Below are 25,984 nucleotides of genomic sequence, written 5' to 3' on the forward strand. Positions count from 1 at the left end.
AATCTAGGGTGCAGCATGTGGGAACTGTCTCCACTTCTGGCAGAGACCTGGTGATTGATGAGTACCATTTTTCCATATCACTCATTTCTTTTGCAATATCTTTGATTATTGCAGATATTACCATACATAGATAATTTTTTGTCAGGTTGGTATCTTATTTAGTTAAAAATGCTACCTTCTATAAAAGCATCTAGAGTGTATCGCTTGTTTGACCTCTACCGTGTCTGCCTCCTTGGCACCTAGCGACATTTCCTTTTTCATTTCTCTCACTCTGTCACTCATTAAGAGATGCAATTCATGACGTAGCAGAAGTGAATTCACTTCCACGTTCACTTCATTCAGAAAACTAAAAAGACAAGCCCAAAATGCATCTTGCCTTTCTGGAGCCCTTTTTCAACTGGATGCAGAAACTCTGAATGTCTGAAATCATCTAGTGCCTTAGAGAGTTTAGTGATTCTTTTCACCAGGTTGAAAACCCAGTTTGTGTTTGCCAAGGAGCAGTGGTCTGAGAATACCACATTTCCTCTTCCCTCCCTCAGTACATTTCCCCTGATCCCCCAGTAAAATCTGTTATCTGAACAGGGAAGCCCAGAATCCTGATTCCATGGTTCAAAAAGGAAGTAAAGCACGATAAAATTGAAGCAGGATATTTTCCTTGACAGCTTTGCAGGTGGGAACCGGAGCACGGGCGATGGAGCTAGCTGGCTATTTCGGTGCCGGCAGGGGCAAACTCAAAACAGAAGCCTGCTGCTGTTGGTGTGGGGATGGTTGTGGCAATTCACATTGTTCTGAATTGCTTAGCTGATTGCTGGGCCAAATGCTTATTCTACTTAGTAACATTTCTGAAGTTTGTAGCAAAACCTTAACATTATAAAAGAACAGATAAGGAGCCATTTCAAACCACAAAGGAAGAAAGGAAAGATACCACAGAAAAGTCTGGGGGGGGGTCTTAGCCAACCACCTGTTACATCTGGGACTGGGTCCAGTCCAGGGCCCTTCCAGCAACACTGAGGAGTGGCCTTGGCCAGATGCCTTCAGTTGCCCCAGGACTTTATTCTGGTCCCACATGGTGGCTAAGCCTCCATGAAGGGAAACAGAGCCAACATTCCTTTCACCTGCAGGAAAGAGAGAGATGGCAGTGTTGCATCCTGTCCCCTGCAAGAGGCATAGCTCAGAAGAAAGTCTGAGGACAAGAAGAGACAGATCTGCATTTTACTCACCCTTCTGATGTATCCTAGGCAGGCTCCCAGAGGAAGATCCTGGGCGGGCCTCCAGTTTCCCTGACCCCTTCACGGGCAGGAACTGGAATGTGGGTGCTGGAGCTAGCCAGCCACTTCAGTGCCAGCAGAGGTAAACTTCACTCACTCGAACCCGCTGCACCCAACCCCTCATGGGAGGGAACATGCAGGTGAGTGAGTGCAGGACCTGGCAAGTGCTTTTGGGCACTGGCAGGAGCAAAACTCTGTGCAGGCCCCACCACAGCATCTAGTGGGGAGTGCCTGTAGCCCCCAAAGCTCCAGAAGGAGTGTTACGGTACACCTTCTTTTATCTTTGCCATCTGTGGATGGCTTAAATATTAACAGCTCAGTGGAGGGTCACCCTCTTGGCACCTGAGTTCTTGTCTGGCGTGCAGGAGGAATGAAGTCACACAAACAAGTTGAAGACGGTAAATGTGGGGGATTTTATTGCCAATGAAAGTGACTCTTAGTAGAAAGGGGAGCTGGAAAGGGGATGGGGTGGGAAGGTAATCTTCCCCTGAAGTCTGGCCATCCCCTGTTGGACTCCTCTCTGAAGCTATGCTGTCAAGCTGTCCCTCTGAAGTCAAGCCGCTTCTCTCCAACTATAGTCGCTGACATTTAGCTGCTTCTTCTCCTCTTGATGTTCAGTCACTTCTCCTCTCTGCTGGCTGTGTCAGGGGTTTTTATGGGTACAGGATGGAGGGTGGGGTGGATCATGGGTGGTTTTGGAAAAGTCAACATTCCAGCATGAAACAGGAATGTATGTTCTCACTTTGGGCTGCGGTGCCAGGCTTGAGGGTGGGGCCCTCAGTGAGGACCCACCTTCTTCTGCCCAGAATTTCCTGCCTCCTGTCCCTATCAAAATTATTTAATATTCTATTTCTTTGCTTCATTCTTTCCTGCTAATTCCTTCAGACTCACATTCACATTGTCTGGGAGATCTACTTTAATGTAAGTGCTGCTAAGAATAATTCATATCAAATATGTTGACTGAGATGTTAGATATACTTCATTATGCTGGTGTGTGGGAAGGTTTGCCAAACTTAACTATTAAGTCACACTAATTAAATTACTTTAGGTGCTCCATAAATGAATTGTGGTTTTTTCATTGATGATTTTTTTTTTCCTGAGATGGAGTCTTGCTCTGTCGCCCAGGCTGGAGTGCAATGGTGCGATCTCAGCTCACTGTAAGCTCCGCCTCCCGGGTTCAAGCAATTCTCCTGCCTCAGCCTCCCGAGTAGCTGGGACTACAGGCACGTGCCACCACGCCCAGCTAATTTTTGTAGTCTTAGTAGAGACAGGGTTTCACCATGTTGGCCAGGCTGGACTCAAACCCCTGACCTCTTGATCTGCCTGCCTAGGCCTCCCAAAGTGCTGGGATTACAGGCGTGAGCCACCATGCCTGGCCCTGATGAATTTTTTTAATTTAAAAAAAAAGGAGAATTTCTTAAAACTAAAGCAGGTACATTGTCATAAATAACAAAATGAAACAATATTCTTTATTATTTAATAATAAATATGTAATTTTATTTATAAAATTATTATAAATAACAAAATTAAACAATAATTTTTATTATGTATGACAATGTACCTGCTTTAGTTTTAAGAAATTCTCTTTGCTCATATCAAAATGTTATAACTCCTTTCCTTCTTAGAAGAGATCTGAAAGGAATAAAAAGGTTAGGATTACATTCTGCTATTATGTTCATAATACAAAGATGATCTCCTCTATATTCTGTTTTTGTGTAAATGACTCTAACAAATTTCCAGTATCTTACATGTGCAAATTACAACTGTCTTCAACGTAAAAGTTAATTGAGAGAAAAATTAATAGGTTAGAATCTTACTTTTTCTTTTCTTGCTTCCTGACTGTTATACCTACTAAAGGGATGTGGGGTGGGAGGGGGAGTCTTTTTTCTTTCTAAATCATTCTGCTAGTGTTATGTTGATTTTCTCTCAAGTACACCCTGTGGTCTCAGATGATCACATATTTTCTTACGTTACTCATATTGATACAGCACCTTGGCTTATGGGTTGACATATATTACCTGAGCTTTGATGACACCTCCCACCATTGACATTTCCTGGTGGTGGGGTGTACTGAGCCTCTTATGCATGAAACATAAGGGAACAGGCTGTTTCACAACAGTATTTTCATTCTTTGAAAATCAATTACTGTTCACCCCAAATGGTATCTGAAGCCCCCATCAGTGTTGCTTCACATTGTTTCTTACCCCTACAGCAATGTCTTGAGTGCTTTTGTGTCTTTGCTGAGACAGAAAAAAAGTTCCTCACATGGGCTTCAAAATATTCCAGTTATACTGTTTGTAAGAAAGTTTGTATTATTACCTGCCTGGAAGAATACAGGTAACCTACCTATATGCTGTTGCTTTCTCTCTTTCTTTCTTACCTTTGTGTCTCCTCTCATCTCACTTCCCTCTGTTTCAGCTAGCTGTGAGGTGGTTGGAACACAACTGCCACTACCAGTACATGGACGAGCTCCTGCAATACATCCGCTTTGGCCTAATGGATGTGGATACTCTCCATACAGTTGCCCTGTCCCACCCCCTTGTCCAAGCAAGTGAGACTGCAACAGCCCTTGTCAACGAGGCCCTGGAATACCACCAGAGCATCTATGCACAGCCTGTCTGGCAGACTCGCAGGACCAAACCACGGTTCCAGTCAGACACTCTGTATATCATTGGTGGGAAAAAGCGCGAGGTCTGCAAGGTCAAGGAACTTCGGTACTTCAATCCTGTTGATCAGGAGAATGCTCTCATAGCTGCCATTGCCAACTGGAGTGAGCTGGCTCCCATGCCTGTGGGAAGGAGCCACCATTGTGTGGCAGTCATGGGGGACTTCCTGTTTGTGGCAGGAGGGGAAGTTGAGCATGCCAGTGGCCGGACGTGTGCTGTGAGGACTGCCTGTCGCTATGATCCCCGCAGTAATTCCTGGGCAGAGATAGCACCCATGAAAAACTGCCGGGAGCATTTTGTGCTGGGTGCCATGGAGGAATACCTCTATGCAGTTGGGGGCAGAAATGAACTGCGCCAGGTTCTGCCTACAGTTGAGCGATATTGCCCCAAGAAGAACAAATGGACTTTTGTTCAGTCCTTTGACAGATCCCTTTCATGCCATGCTGGATATGTGGCTGATGGTCTTCTTTGGATATCAGGTAGAACATACCTCATGTTGGATTTATCAAAACACACTTTCATTGTGGTATATATTTAAAAGTCAAGCTTTAATACTTGGCCATGTGTAATTGAAAGATTGAACCAAGCATGCCATTTTAGCTAATTAACATTCATTTATTGAGCACCTACTCTAGAGAGCAATGTAATTGGAAATAATACGCCTTTCTGTGACTTTCTGAGTGACTAATGGAATAAAAATTCAAGGTGGAAATTGTTGGTCCATCACAACTGTTTTTTTCCTACCAGAACTTCTCCTGTCAGCTCTTGATTATTCATGGATTGTATTGCACAGCTTGTGGTTTATCTAGGTCCTTTGCTTTTTCTTTCACCCCTGGCTACCTGACTAGAGCCATTTCATCAAAGACAAGGCAAGAGAAGTATAAGCCCAGTTAATCCATTTTTCTGGGTATAGCAATAGGTATATATCCAAGTAATCACTATGCTGTGCATTGAGAGAAGGGATTTAAGTTACCAAAACAAAGTTGTTGTTGTTGCTGTTTCAGATAGGGTCTCACTCTGTTACCCAGGCTGGAGTGCAGTGGTGCCATCTCGACTCACTGCAACCTCCACCTCTCAGGCTCAAGTGATCCTCCCACCTCAGCCTCCCAAATAGCTGGGACTACAGGAGCACACCACCACACCCAGCTAATTTTTGTAATTTTTGTCGAGGCAGGGTTTCACTACATTGCCCAGGCTGCCCTCGAACTCCTGAGCTCAAGCAATCCACCAGTCTTGGCCTCCCAAAGTGTTGGGATTGCAGGCGTGAGCCACTGTGCCCAGCCTAAAACAAAGTTTGTTTGTTTTTAATTATCTGTGAATGGTAGTTACTTGTGCCATTCTAACCCTTCATTCCTATTTACTCTCCTGTTTTTACTGATGGTACAATTTGAGCTCTAGTTTACCTTTTCATCTCTTTTGAAAACCTTTTCATTATGGAAAAAGTAGGGAGACTAGAATAATGAACCCCATGTACCCACAACCCAAAATCCACAGTTAACTACTCCTTGCCAATCTTGTTTTCTCTACATCCACAGACCTGTCACACCCCTCTGGGCTGCCTTTTTGCTTATACAGAAGGAGTCTGTGAGGCATATGCTATCAACATCACATTATCAACATGTGTTTTCAATCTTAGTTTTGAGAAAGGCCCTAAGTGTTCTCCTTTGAAAGGTTTTTCTATCAGGAAGAAAGCTGCATTTTCTCCCAGTTGGAAGATACTCATATTGTAACCCAAATGGAACTTGTTGGATTTCTGTGTCATCAAGCACTAAGAGGAATAGAAAGGGTAAAAAACTTAAATATTAAGAATAACCCTGATGTTTGTACTTAGAAGAAATCATTACTTTTAAGTACACCTGCAAAGGCTTCTCAGCTTTCCTCAATAATCGTCTCTAGTGTTCTAACACCTGCTCTGACAAAATTCTCCCTTGCACTTCTTTAAATTCATTTGGACTTTGACTGTTTGTTCTTCTGCTGTCCTCAATAACCAGGAAGATAGTCACAGGCTCAGCTTCTCTGAGCGGTGCCTCAGTTATTGGCAATTCACTGATTTTTATTGACAGAACCTAGCTCACATCAGGGTTTAAGTGCTCAATAAATTAATGAATGAAGGGAAGACTAGGACTAAGGAAGCAGACAGATGAAGTGGACCCAACATTTACTGGCTCTATACCAAAGAAACATTAGAAACAAGTATGTATGTTAGTATATGTAGATATATTTAAATTAAAACCTCATTTATCTAATTACTGTTCCTTTTTCTTTAAATGTATATTTCAACAGTTAATAACCACCAAGACTATATTCTTTTAGCTGTGCTGGAGAAATTTCAAGCTAGGCAGCAAATAAGTCTTTGCTAACAGAAGGAACAGATCTGTACTTGTCTTGGATGGCAAAACAACGATGGGTTTATGAAATCAATGCCATTTATGTTTTCTCCCAATTGACATTCCTTCCATTGACTCATTTAGTTTCATATATTATTAATATACTGTATTCCTAAATTTTGCACTGCATTTTCTAAGTTTTGTATGAATTTCTCATAAATATTTTAATAAATATTCCTTGTGTTTTGGCTGTAAACCTAGCTTGTAAAAGAATGCTGGGGTTTCCCTTACATAGTCTTAAAGATATGATGATTTAATACCTTCTTCAGTGAGGCCTTAAGAAAGCACAGAAGCTCCTCTTAGACTGGCTAGATCCATCGTCCTGGTATCAAGCTGACTTCCCTTTCAATATATGTCTATATGTTTCCTTTTCCATTTTATTAAATCTATCAACCTATTACAGATTCTTATTGCTATCTCACTTTGTTTTTCTCCTACTGTGAAAGGAAATACATTTTCTTTGTTCTTCTTTTGCACTAATATATGCTGCCTCTGTTAACCAAACTTAATGAAAACAATCACAATTTTCTCAGGTTTGTTTCTCCCTACTGTGTACTTGAGATGAGAAACTCACTTTGCTGTGTACAGTACAATATCTTTAATTGGAAAGAAGAGGAAATCGCCAGTGACATTTCTAATACCTTCAGTCGTCTGCCTCTTTCCTCAGGCCCAGCTTATGATAAATCAATTGTGAATCTAACCATGAATAGGGAGGGGTGACTAGATTTGCTAATGGGCCCCTTAACAAAAATACAGGTATAGTTCACCCTGCCTATCACTGAGTTGGGAGTGTAACCTGATTTATTGGAGCAGATGAAAATGTTTGAGGCTATTCCTTATCCTTTACCAAATAATCATGTATTTCCAATTTAATTGATGGGGATTGCGTCATTGGCATCCTTCTGGTATTTTGCAAACTTTGCCTGAGGTGGGGGTAGTATGGATTATAGAAGGTGGATTTTAGGGTCTTGGTTCTGCTCTCTAGAACACAGAATGAATGTTTCTTTAGAGACTTGACATTTCCAGCGTGCTCACTCCCTCTCCACACCTCTCCCCCATTTTGGTCCATTTTGGGGTCAGGAAATCTTGAAACCTGTTTATAGTTTTTAAAATTATGACAAGCCGAAAGGAATCCAGAAAATCATGCTGTGTGTACATATCCATTAGCATTTAATTAAATATGTTAGAGTCGAATTTTGCAGGCTCCTGTAGCGTTTGACATTGTGACCCAATTCACAAGTGTTCCATACCATTTTGATTTGAAATTCACAGTATCAAGGTAAAATAAGCTCTTAAATATCCTACAGCTGTGTTTTTAAAATATATGCTGTCTGTTGGAAGATATAGTTTGTGAATTACTAAAAAGAACCTTTTTGTGTGTGTGAGGGAAAATTAATCCTGAGCTCATCATGAAGAACAGCTTATTTTTTTCATTTTCATCAAATGATAGCAAAATAAGAGGCTAACTGCAAAGTTAGTGCTTTAAAACTATAAAAATAAGACAAATGTTATTGCATTTACTCAAAAGCAATATTTAGTGCTTTCTTGATTCTCTTGGTGAATGCCACATCCTTGTAAAGTATAGTGCTGAGTCACAGATACATGAAATTAATTTAGCAAGCATACTTCCTGCCCTCTAGGAGCTGGCAATCAAATAATTTTTCAGATATTTCATTAAGGAAAGGACATTTGTTAAGGCTTAACTCCCTAGAAGCTATGTGTATTTTCATCTTGATTAAATCTATATGAAGTTTGCATTGCCCCATTTTAAATAACTTTAATTTATTCAAAGCTACTAACAGGACTTGGGTTTTTCTAGTATTAATTAAAATAATGTAAAATTTTATTAACATTTAAAAATATAATTGCCTTATCTTTTTGCAGATATTGTTTTACTTACATCTTGAGAATTGTAGACAAAGGCCGGGTGCAGTGGCTCACGCCAGTAATCCCAGCACTTTGGGAGGCCAAGGCGGGCAGATCGCCTGAGTTTAGGAGTTCGAGACCAGCCTGTCCAGCATGGTGAAACCCCATCTCTACTAAAAATACAAAAATTAGCCGGGCATGGTGGCGGGCGCCTGTAATCGCAGCTACTTGGGAGGCTGAGACAGGAGAATTGCTTGAACCCGGGAGGTGGAGGTTGCAGTGAGCCGAGGTCACACCACTGCACTCCAGCCTGGGCAAGAAGAGCAAAACTGCATCTCAAAAAAAAAAAAAAGAATTGTAGACAAAATATTGGGAACTAACAGCAGGCATAGCAGAGGCTGAGTTGTGGTGCACTGAGACCACAGACCGTGGTCACACACACACAAAACTTGTGCTGCATTTCTTATCCATGATGAGATGCTGAGCTCAAGTTCCTAACCTCTCCAAGTCCTGTTCCGGGATAGTGCTGGAGCATTAAAGTAGCATATAGTAGAGGGAACAGACTTTTAAACAGGTAATTAGAGGGTGACAGCAGAAGTCTTTCCAAAGTACAAAAGTAGTGCAAAGCAGGGAGTGACTATTGCAGAAGGCAGGAAAGGTAGCACCTAAAATAATTGAGGAATCATTTTAACCCTGGAGGTGCCTAACTTAGCTGCGGGTCCATTGGCTACTTTCTATTATCCATTAACTCCTCCCTGTCCTCCCACTTGAACTTCATGGTCCAATCACTTCAATAATTATCTTGTCCTCTGGGAAACATGCAGTGTTTGACAAACCCAGTAATCTGCTTGTTCTGTCCCTGTACCTAGGTGGCTCTACCTGTGGGAGGAGGACAATTAGCAGAAGGGCTTGATATGGGTATATTCTCAGCACATCACGCACAGTGGCACTCTCAGCCCTCTCTATCCCCTACTGCTACTCTCTCACCCCTTTCCTTCACTGGCTGGAACTTCTTCACTTTCCTCAAAACCCCCTCTTCTCAGACTCAGAGAGAAGATCTTTCCTTTGGTTTCTCAGAGCAAATCTAAGTGAGATAATAGGAGGAGGAGGCAGAGAGTGTGACAAGAGAGATGGATAAGAGTTTGTCTGGAAAGGGGCTAAGGGCAGAAGTTTGGGAAACACTACAGGGATATCAAGGTCCAAAATATTTCCACTGCATTTTTTAATTGGGAAAATTGTAGTGAAAGCAGTTTCAGGGAATTGGAAGAAGGTGGAAACTAGAATACAGTAGTTTAAGGTATGATTGAAAAGTGAGGAAATAGAAACCCCAGGTGCAGACTACTTTGGCAAAAAGTTAGGATAAAGCCTTTCTTAGTCTAATACTAATGAACAAGCATATTTTCTAAACTTCATTCCCCGAATCTGAGCTTATCAGACAACTTTACAATTAACAGTCTGGCTTCCTGTATACATATAGGGAGAGAATGTGCTGTTTTTAGTTGTTCACATATTTTAGTTCATGTAACAGCCTCATTTTTTCATTATAAATTAATAAATAGCATTTTGGCTTTAGTAAGAATAAAGGAGATTAAGAAGGAAAGAAAGGAAGAAAGAGGGGAGTTGGCTGAGAAAAGGAAGCAAGAGGGGAATTTGGCTGAGTAGCTAGAAGATGAAATCCAGAGGTGAAGGAGGGATTTTGTTTGTTTAAGGATGCAAGTGCACCGAGCATATATATTACTAAGGAAAGAGAGTGAAATTGAAGGTGTAGGGAGGAGGGGCATCCATTTGGCTGGTAAACGCTGAGAGCATTTCCCAGGTACCAGGAACAGTGAAGAGTCCTGAGGATACAATATTGAAAACAGACAGTGTCCTGAAAGGCAAGGAACTGGGCAGGGGTTAGGTCTTGAACATGAGAAGGGAAGGACCCTTAAGCCTGGAGGGAAGGAGATAATTATGGGTGTGAACCTAGGTAAGCTCACAGGTGAGGGGCAGGAACCTGAGGAGGTTTCTTGTAGATTGATTCAAATGAGAAACAGGTCTGTCGAGATTGTGCCTGTCAGGACTAAGTAGAGGGCCTGAGGAGAGTGACCTTGGAATAAGCCTCTGAGAGAAAACAGAGGGAATTAACAGGTAAAGAAAAATAGGTGTTCAGAATCCACACTAACCTTGGAAACCACAAAACTGTAGTGGCTCTGTTTTCAAATTTCTGTCGTTTTATGGTGCTCAGCAGAGGACTGAAGAAGGCAGATCTGTGGATTCACTCATGATGAAAGGTTATGAGACTGGAATAGTCCAGAGAATCCTCCTGGAAGGAGTTCAGCAAGCTAGGATCTCAGTTAGGTGAGAGGCAAGAGCTGAAGATTTGCTTGAGGGAGAAAAGTGTGTGTTGTGGGAGTAAGTAATAAGAGAATGCCCCCTTGTTGTCCCTGGAGGCGGCCATGATGTGAGGAAGCCACTTGCCTGGTAGAGGTTAGGAGGTGGATAACTTGGCACATCCACTTAAAAGTTCCTAGTGAATTAGAATGTCCATGAAGAATTAAATCTTTGTTGCTTTAGATCCTAGCAACCAGCTGCCACCAGAAGTTACTTTTTCTTTTTTTCACTTGTGCCCCAATCTTTCCTACCCCCCATCTGAAAGAGATGAAAACAAAGCTACTCTAGTATTGAACTGAGGTGGAAAACAAACAGAAATGTAGTATTCTACAATGCTTGTTAGAGAGCTAAATGATTTAAAGGAAAGAAAGCAATCAGATCACCTACATTCTCCAAATAATTAACAAAGCTTTCATCCTAAACTGTCTTACCTGTATCCTGAATAAGTTGCACTTTGTTGATTTACCCTCACATCACTGCCCAGGAAATGAGGCTTGAAGAGGTTAAATGACTCCGCAGATCACACAGCTTATAGCTGACAGAGTTAGAATTTGAACTCTGTGTCTCTGGTTCTTTAGACCATGCTTTTCCCACCAAACCACACAGGTTACCAGTTGTTTTTTTTTTTTTTTTTTTTTAGTAGCTTAACACAACATAAATTTATTCTGTCATAGTTCTTTTTTTTTTTTTTTTTTTTGCCAGAATATGTTAATTTTTTTTTTTTTTTTTTTTTTTTTTAATTATACTTTAAGTTTTAGGGTACATGTGCACATTGTGCAGGTTAGTTACATATGTATACATGTGCCATGCTGGTGCGCTGCACCCACTAACTCGTCATCTAGCATTAGGTATATCTCCCAATGCTATCCCTCCCCCCTCCCCCCTCCCCACCACAGTCCCCAGAGTATGATATTCCCCTTCCTGTGTCCATGTGATCTCATTGTTCAATTCCCACCTATGAGTGAGAATATGTGGTGTTTGGTTTTTTGTTCTTGCGATAGTTTACTGAGAATGATGGTTTCCAATTTCATCCATGTCCCTACAAAGGATATGAACTCATCATTTTTTATGGCTGCATAGTATTCCATGGTGTATATGTGCCACATTTTCTTAATCCAGTCTATCATTGTTGGACATTTGGGTTGGTTCCAAGTCTTTGCTATTGTGAATAATGCCGCAATAAACATACGTGTGCATGTGTCTTTATAGCAGCATGATTTATAGTCATTTGGGTATATACCCAGTAATGGGATGGCTGGGTCAAATGGTATTTCTAGTTCTAGATCCCTGAGGAATCGCCACACTGACTTCCACAATGGTTGAACTAGTTTACAGTCCCACCAACAGTGTAAAAGTGTTCCTATTTCTCCACATCCTCTCCAGCACCTGTTGTTTCCTGACTTTTTAATGATTGCCATTCTAACTGGTGTGAGATGATATCTCATAGTGGTTTTGATTTGCATTTCTCTGATGGCCAGTGATGATGAGCATTTTTTCATGTGTTTTTTGGCTGCATAAATGTCTTCTTTTGAGAAGTGCCTGTTCATGTCCTTCGCCCACTTTTTGATGGGGTTGTTTGTTTTTTTCTTGTAAATTTGTTTGAGTTCACTGTAGATTCTGGATATTAGCCCTTTGTCAGTTGAGTAGGTTGCAAAAATTTTCTCCCATGTTGTAGGTTGCCTATTCACTCTGATGGTAGTTTCTTTTGCTGTGCAGAAGCTCTTTAGTTTAATTAGATCCCATTTGTCAATTTTGGCTTTTGTTGCCATTGCTTTTGGTGTTTTGGACATGAAGTCCTTGCCCACGCCTATGTCCTGAATGGTAATGCCTAGGTTTTCTTCTAGGGTTTTTATGGTTTTAGGTCTAACGTTTAAATCTTTAATCCATCTTGAATTGATTTTTGTATAAGGTGTAAGGAAGGGATCCAGTTTCAGCTTTCTACATATGGCTAGCCAGTTTTCCCAGCACCATTTATTAAATAGGGAATCCTTTCCCCATTGCTTGTTTTTCTCAGGTTTGTCAAAGATCAAATAGTTGTAGGTAAGCGGCGTTATTTCTGAGGGCTCTGTTCTGTTCCATTGATCTATATTTCTGTTTTGGTACCAGTACCATGCTGTTTTGGTTACTGTAACCTTGTAGTATAGTTTGAAGTCAGGTAGTGTGATGCCTCCAGCTTTGTTCTTTTGGCTTAGGATTGACTTGGCGATGCGGGCTCTCTTTTGGTTCCATATGAACTTTAAAGTAGTTTTTTCCAATTCTGTGAAGAAAGTCATTGGAAGCTTGATGGGGATGGCATTGAATCTGTAAATTACCTTGGGCAGTATGGCCATTTTCACGATATTGATTCTTCCTACCCATGAGCAAGGAATGTTCTTCCATTTGTTTGTATCCTCTTTTATTTCCTTGAGCAGTGGTTTGTAGTTCTCCTTGAAGAGGTGCTTCACATCCCTTGTAAGTTGGATTCCTAGGTATTTTATTCTCTTTGAAGCAATTGTGAATGGGAGTTCACTCATGATTTGGCTCTCTGTTTGTCTGTTGTTGGTGTATAAGAATGCTTGTGATTTTTGTACATTGATTTTGTATCCTGAGACTTTGCTGAAGTTGCTTATCAGCTTAAGGAGATTTTGGGCTGAGACAATGGGGTTTTCTAGATAAACAATCATGTCGTCTGCAAACAGGGACAATTTGACTTCCTCTTTTCCTAATTGAATACCCTTTATTTCCTTCTCCTGCCTGATTGCCCTGGCCAGAACTTCCAACACTATGTTGAATAGGAGCGGTGAGAGAGGGCATCCCTGTCTTGTGCCAGTTTTCAAAGGGAATGCTTCCAGTTTTTGCCCATTCAGTATGATATTGGCTGTGGGTTTGTCATAGATAGCTCTTATTATTTTGAAATATGTCCCATCAATACCTAATTTATTGAGAGTTTTTAGCATGAAGGGTTGTTGAATTTTGTCAAAGGCTTTTTCTGCATCTATTGAGATAATCATGTGGTTTTTGTCTTTGGCTCTGTTTATATGCTGGATTACATTTATTGATTTGCGTATATTGAACCAGCCTTGCATCCCAGGGATGAAGCCCACTTGATCATGGTGGATAAGCTTTTTGATGTGCTGCTGGATTCGGTTTGCCAGTATTTTATTGAGGATTTTTGCATCAATGTTCATCAAGGATATTGGTCTAAAATTCTCTTTTTTGGTTGTGTCTCTGCCAGGCTTTGGTATCAGAATGATGCTGGCCTCATAAAATGAGTTAGGGAGGATTCCCTCTTTTTCTATTGATTGGAATGGTTTCAGAAGGAATGGTACCAGTTCCTCCTTGTACCTCTGGTAGAATTCGGCTGTGAATCCATCTGGTCCTGGACTCTTTTTGGTTGGTAAACTATTGATTATTGCCACAATTTCAGCTCCTGTTATTGGTCTATTCAGAGATTCAACTTCTTCCTGGTTTAGTCTTGGGAGAGTGTAGGTGTCGAGGAATGTATCCATTTCTTCTAGATTTTCTAGTGTATTTGCGTAGAGGTGTTTGTAGTATTCTCTGATGGTAGTTTGTATTTCTGTGGGATCGGTGGTGATATCCCCTTTATCATTTTTTATTGCGTCTATTTGATTCTTCTCTCTTTTTTTCTTTATTAGTCTTGCTAGCGGTCTATCAATTTTGTTGATCCTTTCAAAAAACCAGCTCCTGGATTCATTAATTTTTTGAAGGGTTTTTTGTGTCTCTATTTCCTTCAGTTCTGCTCTGATTTTAGTTATTTCTTGCCTTCTGCTAACTTTTGAATGTGTTTGCTCTTGCTTTTCTAGTTCTTTTAATTGTGATGTTAGGGTGTCAATTTTAGATCTTTCCTGCTTTCTCTTGTGGGCATTTAGTGCTATAAATTTCCCTCTGCACACTGCTTTGAATGCGTCCCAGAGATTCTGGTATGTTGTGTCTTTGTTCTCGTTGGTTTCAAAGAACATCTTTATTTCTGCCTTCATTTCGTTATGTACCCAGCAGTCATTCAGGAGCAGGTTGTTCAGTTTCCATGTAGTTGAGCGGCTTTGAGTGAGATTCTTAATCCTGAGTTCTAGTTTGATTGCACTGTGGTCTGAGAGATAGTTTGTTATAATTTCTGTTCTTTTACATTTGCTGAGGAGAGCTTTACTTCCAACTATGTGGTCAATTTTGGAATAGGTGTGGTGTGGTGCTGAAAAAAATGTATATTCTGTTGATTTGGGGTGGAGAGTTCTGTAGATGTCTATTAGGTCCGCTTGGTGCAGAGCTGAGTTCAATTCCTGGGTATCCTTGTTGACTTTCTGTCTCGTTGATCTGTCTAATGTTGACAGTGGGGTGTTAAAGTCTCCCATTATTAATGTGTGGGAGTCTAAGTCTCTTTGTAGGTCACTCAGGACTTGCTTTATGAATCTTGGTGCTCCTGTATTGGGTGCATAAATATTTAGGATAGTTAGCTCCTCTTGTTGAATTGATCCCTTTACCATTATGTAATGGCCTTCTTTGTCTCTTTTGATCTTTGTTGGTTTAAAGTCTGTTTTATCAGAGACTAGGATTGCAACCCCTGCCTTTTTTTGTTTTCCATTTGCTTGGTAGATCTTCCTCCATCCTTTTATTTTGAGCCTATGTGTGTCTCTGCACGTGAGATGGGTTTCCTGAATACAGCACACTGATGGGTCTTGACTCTTTATCCAACTTGCCAGTCTGTGTCTTTTAATTGGAGAATTTAGTCCATTTACATTTAAAGTTAATATTGTTATGTGTGAATTTGATCCTGTCATTATGATGTTAGCTGGTGATTTTGCTCGTTAGTTGATGCAGTTTCTTCCTAGTCTTGATGGTCTTTACATTTTGGCATGATTTTGCAGCGGCTGGTACCGGTTGTTCCTTTCCATATTTAGCGCTTCCTTCAGGAGCTCTTTTAGGGCAGGCCTGGTGGTGACAAAATTGGTCAGCATTTGCTTGTCTGTAAAGTATTTTATTTCTCCTTCACTTATGAAGCTTAGTTTGGCTGGATATGAAATTCTGGGTTGAAAATTCTTTTCTTTAAGAATGTTGAATATTGGCCCCCACTCTCTTCTGGCTTGTAGGGTTTCTGCCGAGAGATCCGCTGTTAGTCTGATGGGCTTCCCTTTGAGGGTAACCCGACCTTTCTGTCTGGCTGCCCTTAACATTTTTTCCTTCATTTCAACTTTGGTGAATCTGACAATTATGTGTCTTGGAGTTGCTCTTCTCGAGGAGTATCTTTGTGGCGTTCTCTGTATTTCCTGAATCTGAACGTTGGCCTGCCTTGCTAGATTGGGGAAGTTCTCCTGGATAATATCCTGCAGAGTGTTTTCCAACTTGGTTTCATTCTCCGCATCACTTTCAGGTACACCAATCAGACGTAGATTTGGTCTTTTCACATAGTCCCATATTTCTTGGAGGCTTTGCTCATTTCTTTTTATTCTTTTTTCTCTAGACTTCCCTTCTCGCTTCGTTTCATTCATTTCATCTTCCATTGCTGATACCCTTTCTTCCAGTTGATCGCATCGGCTCCTGAGGCTTCTGCATTCTTCACGTAGTTCTCGAGCCTTGGTTTTCAGCTCCATCAGCTCCTTTAAGCACTTCTCTGTATTGGTTATTCTAGTTATACATTCTTCTAAATTTTTTTCAAAGTTTTCAACTTCTTTGCCTTTGGTTTGAATGTCCTCCCGTAGCTCAGAGTAATTTGATCGTCTGAAGCCTTCTTCTCTCAGCTCGTCAAAATCATTCTCCATCCAGCTTTGTTCCGTTGCTGGTGAGGAACTGCGTTCCTTTGGAGGAGGAGAGGCGCTCTGCATTTTAGAGTTTCCTGTTTTTCTGTTCTGTTTTCTCCCCATCTTTGTGGTTTTATCTACTTTTGGTCTTTGATGATGGTGATGTACAGATGGGTTTTCGGTGTGGATGTCCTTTCTGTTTGTTAGTTTTCCTTCTAACAGACAGGACCCTCAGCTGCAGGTCTGTTGGAATACCCTGCTGTGTGAGGTGTCAGTGTGCCCCTGCTGGGGGGTGCCTCCCAGTTAGGCTGCTCGGGGGTCAGGGGTTAGGGACCCACTTGAGGAGGCAGTCTGCCCGTTCTCAGATCTCCAGCTGCGTGCTGGGAGAACCACTGCTCTCTTCAAAGCTGTCAGACAGGGACATTTAAGTCTGCAGAGGTTACTGCTGTCTTTTTGTTTGTCTGTGCCCTGCCCCCAGAGGTGGAGCCTACAGAGGCAGGCAGGCCTCCTTGAGCTGTGGTGGGCTCCACCCAGTTCGAGCTTCCTGGCTGCTTTGTTTACCTAAGCAAGCCTGGGCAATGGCGGGCGCCCCTCCCCCAGCCTCGCTGCTGCCTTGCAGTTTGATCTCAGACTGCTGTGCTAGCAATCAGCGAGATTCCAAGGGCGTAGGACCCTCCGAGCCAGGTGTGGGATATAGTCTCGTGGTGCGCCGTTTTTTTAAGCCAGTCTGAAACGCGCAATATTCGGGTGGGAGTGACCCGAGTTTTCCAGGTGCGTCCGTCACCCCTTTCTTTGACTCAGAAAGGGAACTCCCTGACCCGTTGCGCTTCCCAGGTGAGGCAATGCCTCGCCCTGCTTCGGCTCGCGCACGGTGCGCGCACCCACTGGCCTGCGCCCACTGTCTGGCACTCCCTAGTGAGATGAACCCGGTACCTCAGATGGAAATGCAGAAATCACCCGTCTTCTGCGTTGCTCACGCTGGGAGCTGTAGACCGGAGCTGTTCCTATTCGGCCATCTTGGCTCCTCCCTAGGTTACCAGTTGTTTATCATGACAGTGAAGGTCTGCAAAATAGATGCTTAAATTGTAAAAAAGAACTTCCAAATGGCATAAAACTGAAAGTAAATGATACACAGAAGCAGAGTGCTATCTGGGGATTTGTTTAGAATCAACAATCATTGATTGTCCTTAATTGCTTAACTGTCCATCCTTCTCAGGGGAGAGAAGAGACACATAATGTCTTTCTGCGATTTTACGGTTCAGTTTCTATAATTTAAAATGTAAAGAGAAAGGTGATAAAATGGAACTACTCTAAAATACTTTGGTGTAGATTAGAAATTTTTTTCTGAAAGAATTACATACTACAGGAGTCTAATGGCCTTTAAAATTGGTGTTGTAAAGTTTTGTTTTGTTTTGTTTTTTTTAGTGTCCAAATCATTGGCTACAAAACTCTTCTCACGGAGAGAACCCCCTTTGTTTAGATGATTGATTTGTGTCTAACTAGATGGGTCTAGTAAAAGACGGTAAACTAAATGGTGAGCTGTATTGTTCTACTAAAGAATATGTGAACAATATCATTTGCTTTATTCCCAAGAGGAGAGAAGATGGTTAAAGCTACACCATAGAAATAGGGAATGGCTGAAGAACTTAGCTGATGGTGGAAGGGAGATAAAAGATCCAAGAGCACAGCAAAGCTGGGACATGAAAGACAGACAGAGGTGGCCTTGAGAGTTTGACCCTGCTGGGAATGTGCAAAAATATTTGGAGGCAGGATTTCAACTTTCTACAGAATGAGGAATGGGAGTTAGAGTGAATATTATTGAGATTAAAAAGGGCAGGTGAATCTAATTGATATCTGCATCATGGTTGATTTCACCCCCATTTTATCATTTCATTTATTTAAAACAATACATAATGCATACTTTACATATTTCTGGGTCACAAGTTTGTACCTATTTGCTCTAAATGACATAATTTCTATTTTCAAATGCAGCAACCCTGCCTTTATAGGTATTTTGTAAATTAGAGACTTTGCAGGTTTTGAGTATATTAAGTACCCATCATCTGTGTGGGTTCCTCAAGTATGACAGAAATAACATGGATACTAGTTTTAATTTAATGCATGGATTATGTATGCTTCTATTCAAGATGCCAACTTAGTAGAAATATTCTTAGCTGTAATTGTTTAGTATTATAAACATCCAGAAAATATGGACAGTCTAATGTCATATAAAAATAGGTAAGTTTGGTTTTGCATTTATTATAAATGTTCCTATGGTATTACTTCTTTTAAGGGCTAACAATGAGTGTAGCCCTCTAAATAGTGACTAATAGGAACTTGCACTTAATGGCAGTTTGTTCTTTAGGTAATTAAATTGTAAGCGTGAAGTTATAGTCTTTCAAGAACTGGAGAAAGTTTATGGAAATGGTAAGAAATTTTTATAAACAGCTACAGGATTGTAGCAAACTTCCCTCTGTGGATTGTCTCTATGCTTTGCACTGTAGTTCATCTGAAACCTATGAGGAATGTATCATCATCACTGTTTTGCATATGAGGAAGCTGAGCATGGCTGTGTTAAATGACTTCCCCAAGGATACAGTCATGTAGGACCCATGTTAATGCCACAGCCTGTCCTGAAACTCTTCCCTTAGACTAGTGTGAACCTGGCCACTGCAGGTCTCCAAGACAGTTGCAGAGAACTTGAGATGGTTTTCTTCAATCCTGAATTTGCTGGCAGAATTCCAACCTGGAGCATGCTCCTCCACCCTGCGTGTGGGGATCAGTTCTTTGCATCCCACTCTGTCCTGGTAGTGCGTTAGCACTGCATTACGACCCGTAGACATCTACTCCTGGAGTTTACTCTATTTACCAACAGAGGTATTTTTTGTCATTAAAAAAAAAATTAGCAGAGCCATCAGACTTGACCCAGTCTGACCATGTACAATGAGAGCAGTTTTTCTACACACTCTATTTTATGAGCACTGCCGGCATTGACCAGTTGTTGCTTTTGAGTAGAATATGAGTTTGAGAGTCAGTGATCTCAGTAGCAGAGACAAAGGTTGCTTGTTTGGCAGTCGCTTGTCATCTCTCCAGTATGCACTCATCCATTTGTCACAACATTTTGTGGTGAGTTGTACAGGGAAGCTTAAGAAAAATGCTTTTCTCCTGTCTTGATGATAGAAAGCATTTCTCACTGTTGGTAGCATGGTGGTAACTTTTCATTCCTTCTGGCAGTTTTTAAAGACTTATTTGACTTTGGGGGACCTTGCAGTATATCTTTAAGTCACAGTTCAAAAGTATAAGACAGGGTTGCTCATTTTCAATTTTGGCTGAAAAGTCTTAACTTTCACTGTGGCACTTCAAAGTTAGAGAAAACTTGGTTTTAAAAATGGATGCTGATATGAGATGGCATATTTAATGACAGATGTATCTATAGAAAGCTGTTAAGATGCAGATTATCCCCCCTGGGGTGGGGGAGGGAGATCAAAACTGCCAATCTATAAAATATACTCGATAGAGGAAGGCATGGAATCTATCTTTGCAAGTGCTTTGATTGCAGGGGACAGTATAGCAGCATGTGGCATCGTAACCCAGAGCAGACAAATCAGCTTGATGACTTTCAAAGCCAGGAATACTGCTGCAGGCAAGGGTACTCCAGTCTAGGAGAAATTAAAACATATAGAGACTGTTATTAATTCCATATCTATTTTTGTATAGTCAAATCTGTATGCAAATCCTTAGCATCTCATTTCAGCAGATTAATCTAAAAGCGAAGAGTGTTATGTGAAGGGAATGTAATGATAAAGCCCTGCAAATGAGTAACACTGCTAAAGAAATGTGGGCTGCAAACTGGGATGCTTTTTTAAAATGTATTTTAGTATTGAGAGAAAAATGATTTTTATTTATATGCTCATTTGTAAATTATTTCAAAGGGGAAGGCAAGAGAACCAGTTTCCAAGGTTTTTCTTTGCAATCCTGACTTGGCAAAAGTTGCAGCACTAGGTTTGTTAGGCACCTCCTGTGGTTTAACATTCTAGAGGGAATCTATTAATATCAAATAACTGGGACTTTAATTTTTACTCCCAACTAGTAACTTAATATCTCATTTCTAAACATTGTCATTTGAGTGAAAATTTGTATGTAAGGGTAAAGAATCTAATTACTGAGTGCAGATTAAGAAGAAAATGTATTATAGATGCATTTGTGGAAGACAGTAAATAATAATTCTGAAAAGCATAGAGATAAATTGTATGCCCTGCTTGGGAGAGGGGATGTAATAGCTACATTCTAATCCATTGGTTGTATGTTTAATCTATAATGGGCAGAGTCTGATACATACAGTAGTGTAAGTATTTTCAAATAGTGTCATAAAACAGATAGTTTACCACAGTAGATATTAATTATGTCCCATATTTCTAAAACAAGTAGAGAAACTTTTGAAGTCTTTAAATGATGGGTGGAGCTTTGCCCTCGGTTCCATTTCAGTTAGAGAAGTGATTGTAGGCAAGCTGGACATTAATCTGGTGGTTATGGCTCAGATCAAAAGCACTAGCAATTATTTTAACCCTGAAGACTTGTGAAGTCTCAAGAGATTAAATTATTCTTGTGTGGTTATGCTGAGAAAGAATTATTGAACATTCTGTTTTTAATCACACAAGAAAGGGAAGGTTGGGAGTAAAAGCAAACACAACCCTATATTTATTTTGACACACATCTTGACTATATAGGCATTTCAGCCTCAGCTTTCTTAAGTGTGTTTTCCTTTCCTCTGATTTCATTTTTAAAATGAGATATTCGATGAGAAATCCAGAGAAGACTTTCTTTGAGGGCAGGAGGCTCATGTCTGTGTTCTTTGTGGATTTCTCTGCAGACAAAGCTTTTGTTGATCTTTAAAATCTTAAATCTTCAAGCTTCTGAGAGAATTTTAAAAATAGTCCTCTAGTTAATAATAGCCAAAGCCAATTATATGAAAGATATAATCTCCCTCCTGGGGTTGAGTGAGAGAGTAATGATTGGCCTGGATAGGTTCCTTCCCCTTTATGTATCCATTAGTTTTGATTGATTATTCCAGCTCAGTTAAGGATTAGACACTAATCCTCTGGATTCTTGTTGACTTGACTCCTAGCCATGTAGTTGATGGTGGTGACCTATTCAAAGTATTTGAACTGTCAAAGCAAAAACTGCACCAGATAAGGTTAAACAGAGGAAGAAGACTTTATTCAAGACTATAGCAATAGGAGAGAGAGATCAGAATACAGTCTGAAATCAATTCTATTAAGCAAAGTTTTTAAGAGGATGGTTTTTAAGCACTGGGGTGATTTAGTAGAAAAGTACTGAAGAACATTTCAGAGGAGCTTGATTAATGGATGTGTTGTACCCATGCAGTTATTTCTGAGTTGACAATTTTGGTCTCTGTGATTAGGCCATCTGTGTTTGGTGCAAATTGGTGTCTATCACAGTTAGGGTCCTTGGGAGACCGAGGTTGCAGTGAGCCGAGGTTGCGCCATTGCACTCCAGCCTGGGCAACAAAAGCGAGACTCTGTCTCAAAAAAAAAAGTTACCGTCCTACCTTCCCATAGAGGCTGGGATATAGAGCACTATCTTCCTTGATGATTACATTTCAAAGGGATGGCTCTCTGGACTTTAAGGAAGATATTATTGGGTTATAAAACTCGGCAAGCAGCTTTTAAAATGATTTACATCTCAAAGAGGGAGAGAAAGAAGTTATGATTACAAGTTTTCTAAAGTAAGTAATCTAAGAAAAGGGAGGTCAAGGGGCCTAGAGTCAGGAAGCAACCTATTTAGTTTAGTTAAGCTGGGGGAATGTTAAGGCCATCTTGGTCAGTATTTTAACAGTGTTTGTTTTTTAAATTCAAATAATTCTAGTAGGAAACTTTTTTTAGTCTGGCTTAATTTTATATCTTTATTGAAAAATTAGCTGCTTCTTTGTGATACTGATTAAAATAAGAATATTATTCATTTTACACCAGTGTCTAGAACTACATGTAAGGCAATATTTCTAAAGATAGATTTCTTTGGTCCCATATCCTTGATATTTTATTATCTAACATTTAATATCTATTGGTGATATTTTCTTACTATGCTGTTTTATGTTTTTTTTTAGAGTTTTTCCACTTAATGGTAAAACTTAAAGCAAAATGAATAATTTCTGGGTTTTACAGGTCTCAGTATACACTACAAGTATGAAAAGAAGTATGAGGACAAATAAGAGAAACTTAGCTGGAAGTGTGATGATTTTTTAGTGGTTCTTGATTAGATGGGTCTCAGGTCTCTTAGATCTAAGCAGTTGTCAAGAGGGCTTCGAAAGAGTACACCACAATAGCAATTGCACTGAAGAGCCCTAGATTTGTGCTGCCCAGTATGGTAGCCATTAGCCCCATGTGACTTATTGAATCCTTGAAGCATGGCTAATCTGTACTGAGATGCGTTGTGTCAAATATACACTGGCTTTTGAAGACTTAGTATGAAAAAAAGAATATGAAATATATAAAATATCTTAATAATTTTTATGTTGATTTCATGTTGAAATGATAATTGTGGCTATACTGGGGTATATAAAATTTATTAAATTTAATTTCACTGTTTCTTTTTCCTTTTTATGTGGCTACTGGAAAATTTATCATTGCATATGTGGCTTGCATATGTGGCTCTTGTTATATTCTATTGGACAGCACTGGCTTTAGATATTTTTTGATAAGTAATATCAAGAGATATCAAGATATCACTGTGTTAGAGTACAGATGTTAGAGCTTTGAAATTGACAGTTTAGTGAAGGACAAGGATTTTCCATATAACTATGTCCCTGGCATAAATTGTATAGAGATTTGTCTATGTGTACTATGTTCACTCTCACTCCCTAATACTTTGCCCCTCATTCTGGCCATGCAGAACAGCTTGTCAGAATTGGGGTCCTCTTGGTAATGTCAGCATACTTGTTGCTTGCTCTTAACTGGATTGCTTCTGAAATGTTTCTTGAAAATGAAACTGCTTCAACAATAAGCTTCTTAATTATGTCATGGGCTCACCATGAGGGTATACAAACAGATCCTCAGCAGTAGCTAATTTTCCTTTAATTGTATCTCATTCTTATGTTGGAATATCCTATTTCTTATTCATGAAAAGCTCTAACACATGTTAATCCATTACAGGTGGAGTAACTAATACGGCACAATATCAGAACAGGCTAATGGTATATGAACCTAACCAGGTAAGAATCATATAAGAACACCTCATTATCTTAATTAATGAATTTTAAAAGATTCCAGAGTAATTAGTAATTGGAATGCCAAGTCTACACACACAGATATGCATCTTAAGCTTATATAGAGAAAAGGAAGCATCTGAATAAACTGCTTTTTGGTTTCTTTTTTTGTTTTGTTACTCAAAACATTTCAGCTCCTCTAGTTTTGTGCTATACACAATACATCACCCTTTCAGAGTTCTGCATAATATAGAAATGATTTGAATTGTCCTGTTGCAACATCCTTCTGGAAGGGGCTGCCATTCTAGGAGGGGATCATGCTTATGGCTTATTCTAAAAAACAAGTATTAACTTAGTATAGCCCAAATGACCTAAAACAGTATCTAGGACAAGTCTAAAGTAGAAGTATGTGAAGAATTTGAGAGATGAGAAGTATCTGAAGGGTTTTCATCTAACAGCTGGGGGTTGAATATGCATATGGATGGTGCCTGTACCGTCTTTTGTCTACATTTCATGTACACCCAATTACTATTTTCCCCCAAAAGAAGTATTTTTATTCTCTTTTCCATATACTAAAATATGGATGAACCTTGGCAATTGTCTGCTGAATTTTGCCATTTCTATGATTTTGGTAATGTAAATATTTTTGATTATGACGGTATTCCAAAATGATTTGTAGGCTTAATATTCATCAGCTGAACGTAATGGGATATGACCCAACAGGTTGGCTTTGGCAGTCTGGGTTGGGACTGGCCACCAAATCTATGTCCCTAGTGGACTCAGTGTATTTGGTATCTTTTTATTTTAGCAATTACTTGATTCTGTATTTAATGAAGGCATTTCTCTCTTTGCAAAGTGTGTTTCCTGATGTCATTAGAAGCTGTAGATTTCAGAGACCAAATGTCCATGGGTCAGCTGTCTCAAGAGGGATCGTTAATTGCAGTTGCTTGAGTTTGGTGCACACGTGGTTAAAGAGGAAGAAGGTGTTAACATTTCTCAAATGAGTTCTGTTTCATGTTTGTACACACATGCTCTTTTAAAAAATTCTGCTGGCATATTGTTTACGGTGGGTACTGGCAAACATCACATCTGCTTGCATCTTGCTCAGAATCTCAATAACTCTATCATTCAGCCCTGGTGCTTATTTCTCTTCTAGGCCTTTGTGGAGAGTCGATAATGCCTGCCATCTGCCACAGAGCACATTGCTACCTGCCAACAGGCAGGCTGGGGTGACCTCTGCTTCCCCACCACTGATTAGTATTCACATGCTAGCTTATTAGGAATGACCCCACCAGGCCTCTCTGTTTCTTTGCCTTTGCAGCGGTTGGTGGCTCACCTGGCAGGCACTGCAGTGAAGGAAGCTAAAGATATAATCAGGGGATGCAGGCAGGCTTTGCAAACCAGATGGCATCCATAGTCTGGTGGCAGGGGACTGGACTGCTAATGCAAACATTGATTCCTAATACTGTAATGGGTTGTTTCATAGAAAACACCTAAGAAAAGCGTCCTCAGAGTTTTGAGTTAAATACATTCATGTGTAATGTATTATAGATATTAGCAAAATAGCTGAAAGGCAGGCTTGACTATTTTATTAAAGAAGACATTTGATTGGAAGGAAATTCTTATTATATGTTCGAATGGGGGAACAGATAAATGCAAGCTTTTCAAGCCGTACAAATCACTTCTTTTCTTGAGTGTATCTTTAAAAGAGCTAGTCTATATGCCTATTAGTGAGTGGACCAATTTTTATACAAAATGTTTATTGTTGTTGTGTCTTGCTTCTTCCCTTACAGTTTTGTGAAATGGTGAAATTCTATGTATTCAAAACATCGTATGACTTTTTTTCTGGCCGAAATCCAAATTTTTCTTGGCAAAAAGGAATCTGGGTTCTTCCTGTATGCTTAGTGTTTATGTAGAAAGAAAACTGTTAGGGTTATTTACCTGTCCATTACTTTCTTTACTTATCTGTCTATTACTTAGTTGAGATTTAAAATTAAAGTCATATTTGGTCTTCATTTAATTTTACAATGAGAGCCTTATTTTAAGAAAGGTTGGGCATACTCTTCCCATTACTGAGGGTGAACAGGAACCAAATATTGAAGGTTTCACTATTCCCTAAAGTTATCATATAAAAAAGTCTTCCAGCAGGGTGTGGTGGTTCACACCTATAATCCCAGCACTTTGGGAGGCCGAGGTGGGTGGATCACCTGAGGTCAGGAGTTTGTGACCAGCCTGGCCAACATGGTGAAACCCCGTCTTCACTAAAAATACAAAAATCAGCCAGGTTTGGTGGCACTTGCCTGTAATCCCAGCTACTCGGGAGGATGAGGCAGAAGAATCGACTTGAACCTGGGAGGCGGAGGTTGCAGTGAGCCGAGATCATGTCACTGCACTCCAGCCTGGGCAACAGAGCAAGACTCTGTCTCAAATACAAAACAAAACAAAACAAAACTTAGTCTTCCACCAAAACAAA

At 40.2% G+C, this 25,984-nt stretch overlaps 1 protein-coding gene across 17 annotated transcripts in view; it reads left to right on the top strand.

Moving 5' to 3' along the window:
* KLHL32 (kelch like family member 32) overlaps positions 1–25,984 on the top strand; it is a 256,154-nt gene that overhangs the window by 215,057 nt on the left and 15,113 nt on the right. For 10 of the 17 annotated variants that reach the window (XR_008955685.2, XM_055113968.2, XM_003824366.6 and 7 more), the window contains 2 exons: positions 3,687–4,413; positions 23,459–23,517. Coding sequence is in view for 15 of the 17 variants with exons in the window: in XM_055113968.2 (XP_054969943.1) it covers positions 3,687–4,413; positions 23,459–23,517 (786 nt within the window). In the remaining 2 variants the exon portion in view is untranslated. Of the gene's footprint in view, positions 1–3,686; positions 4,414–23,458; positions 23,518–25,984 lie in introns of those variants that run through there. The other 7 variants (XR_008955686.2, XM_034962557.4, XM_034962558.3 and 4 more) reach the window with 3 other exon arrangements.

This window comes from Pan paniscus, chromosome 5, assembly GCF_029289425.2.
Source record: "Pan paniscus chromosome 5, NHGRI_mPanPan1-v2.0_pri, whole genome shotgun sequence".
In the NCBI taxonomy this organism is placed as follows: Eukaryota; Metazoa; Chordata; class Mammalia; order Primates; family Hominidae; genus Pan; species Pan paniscus.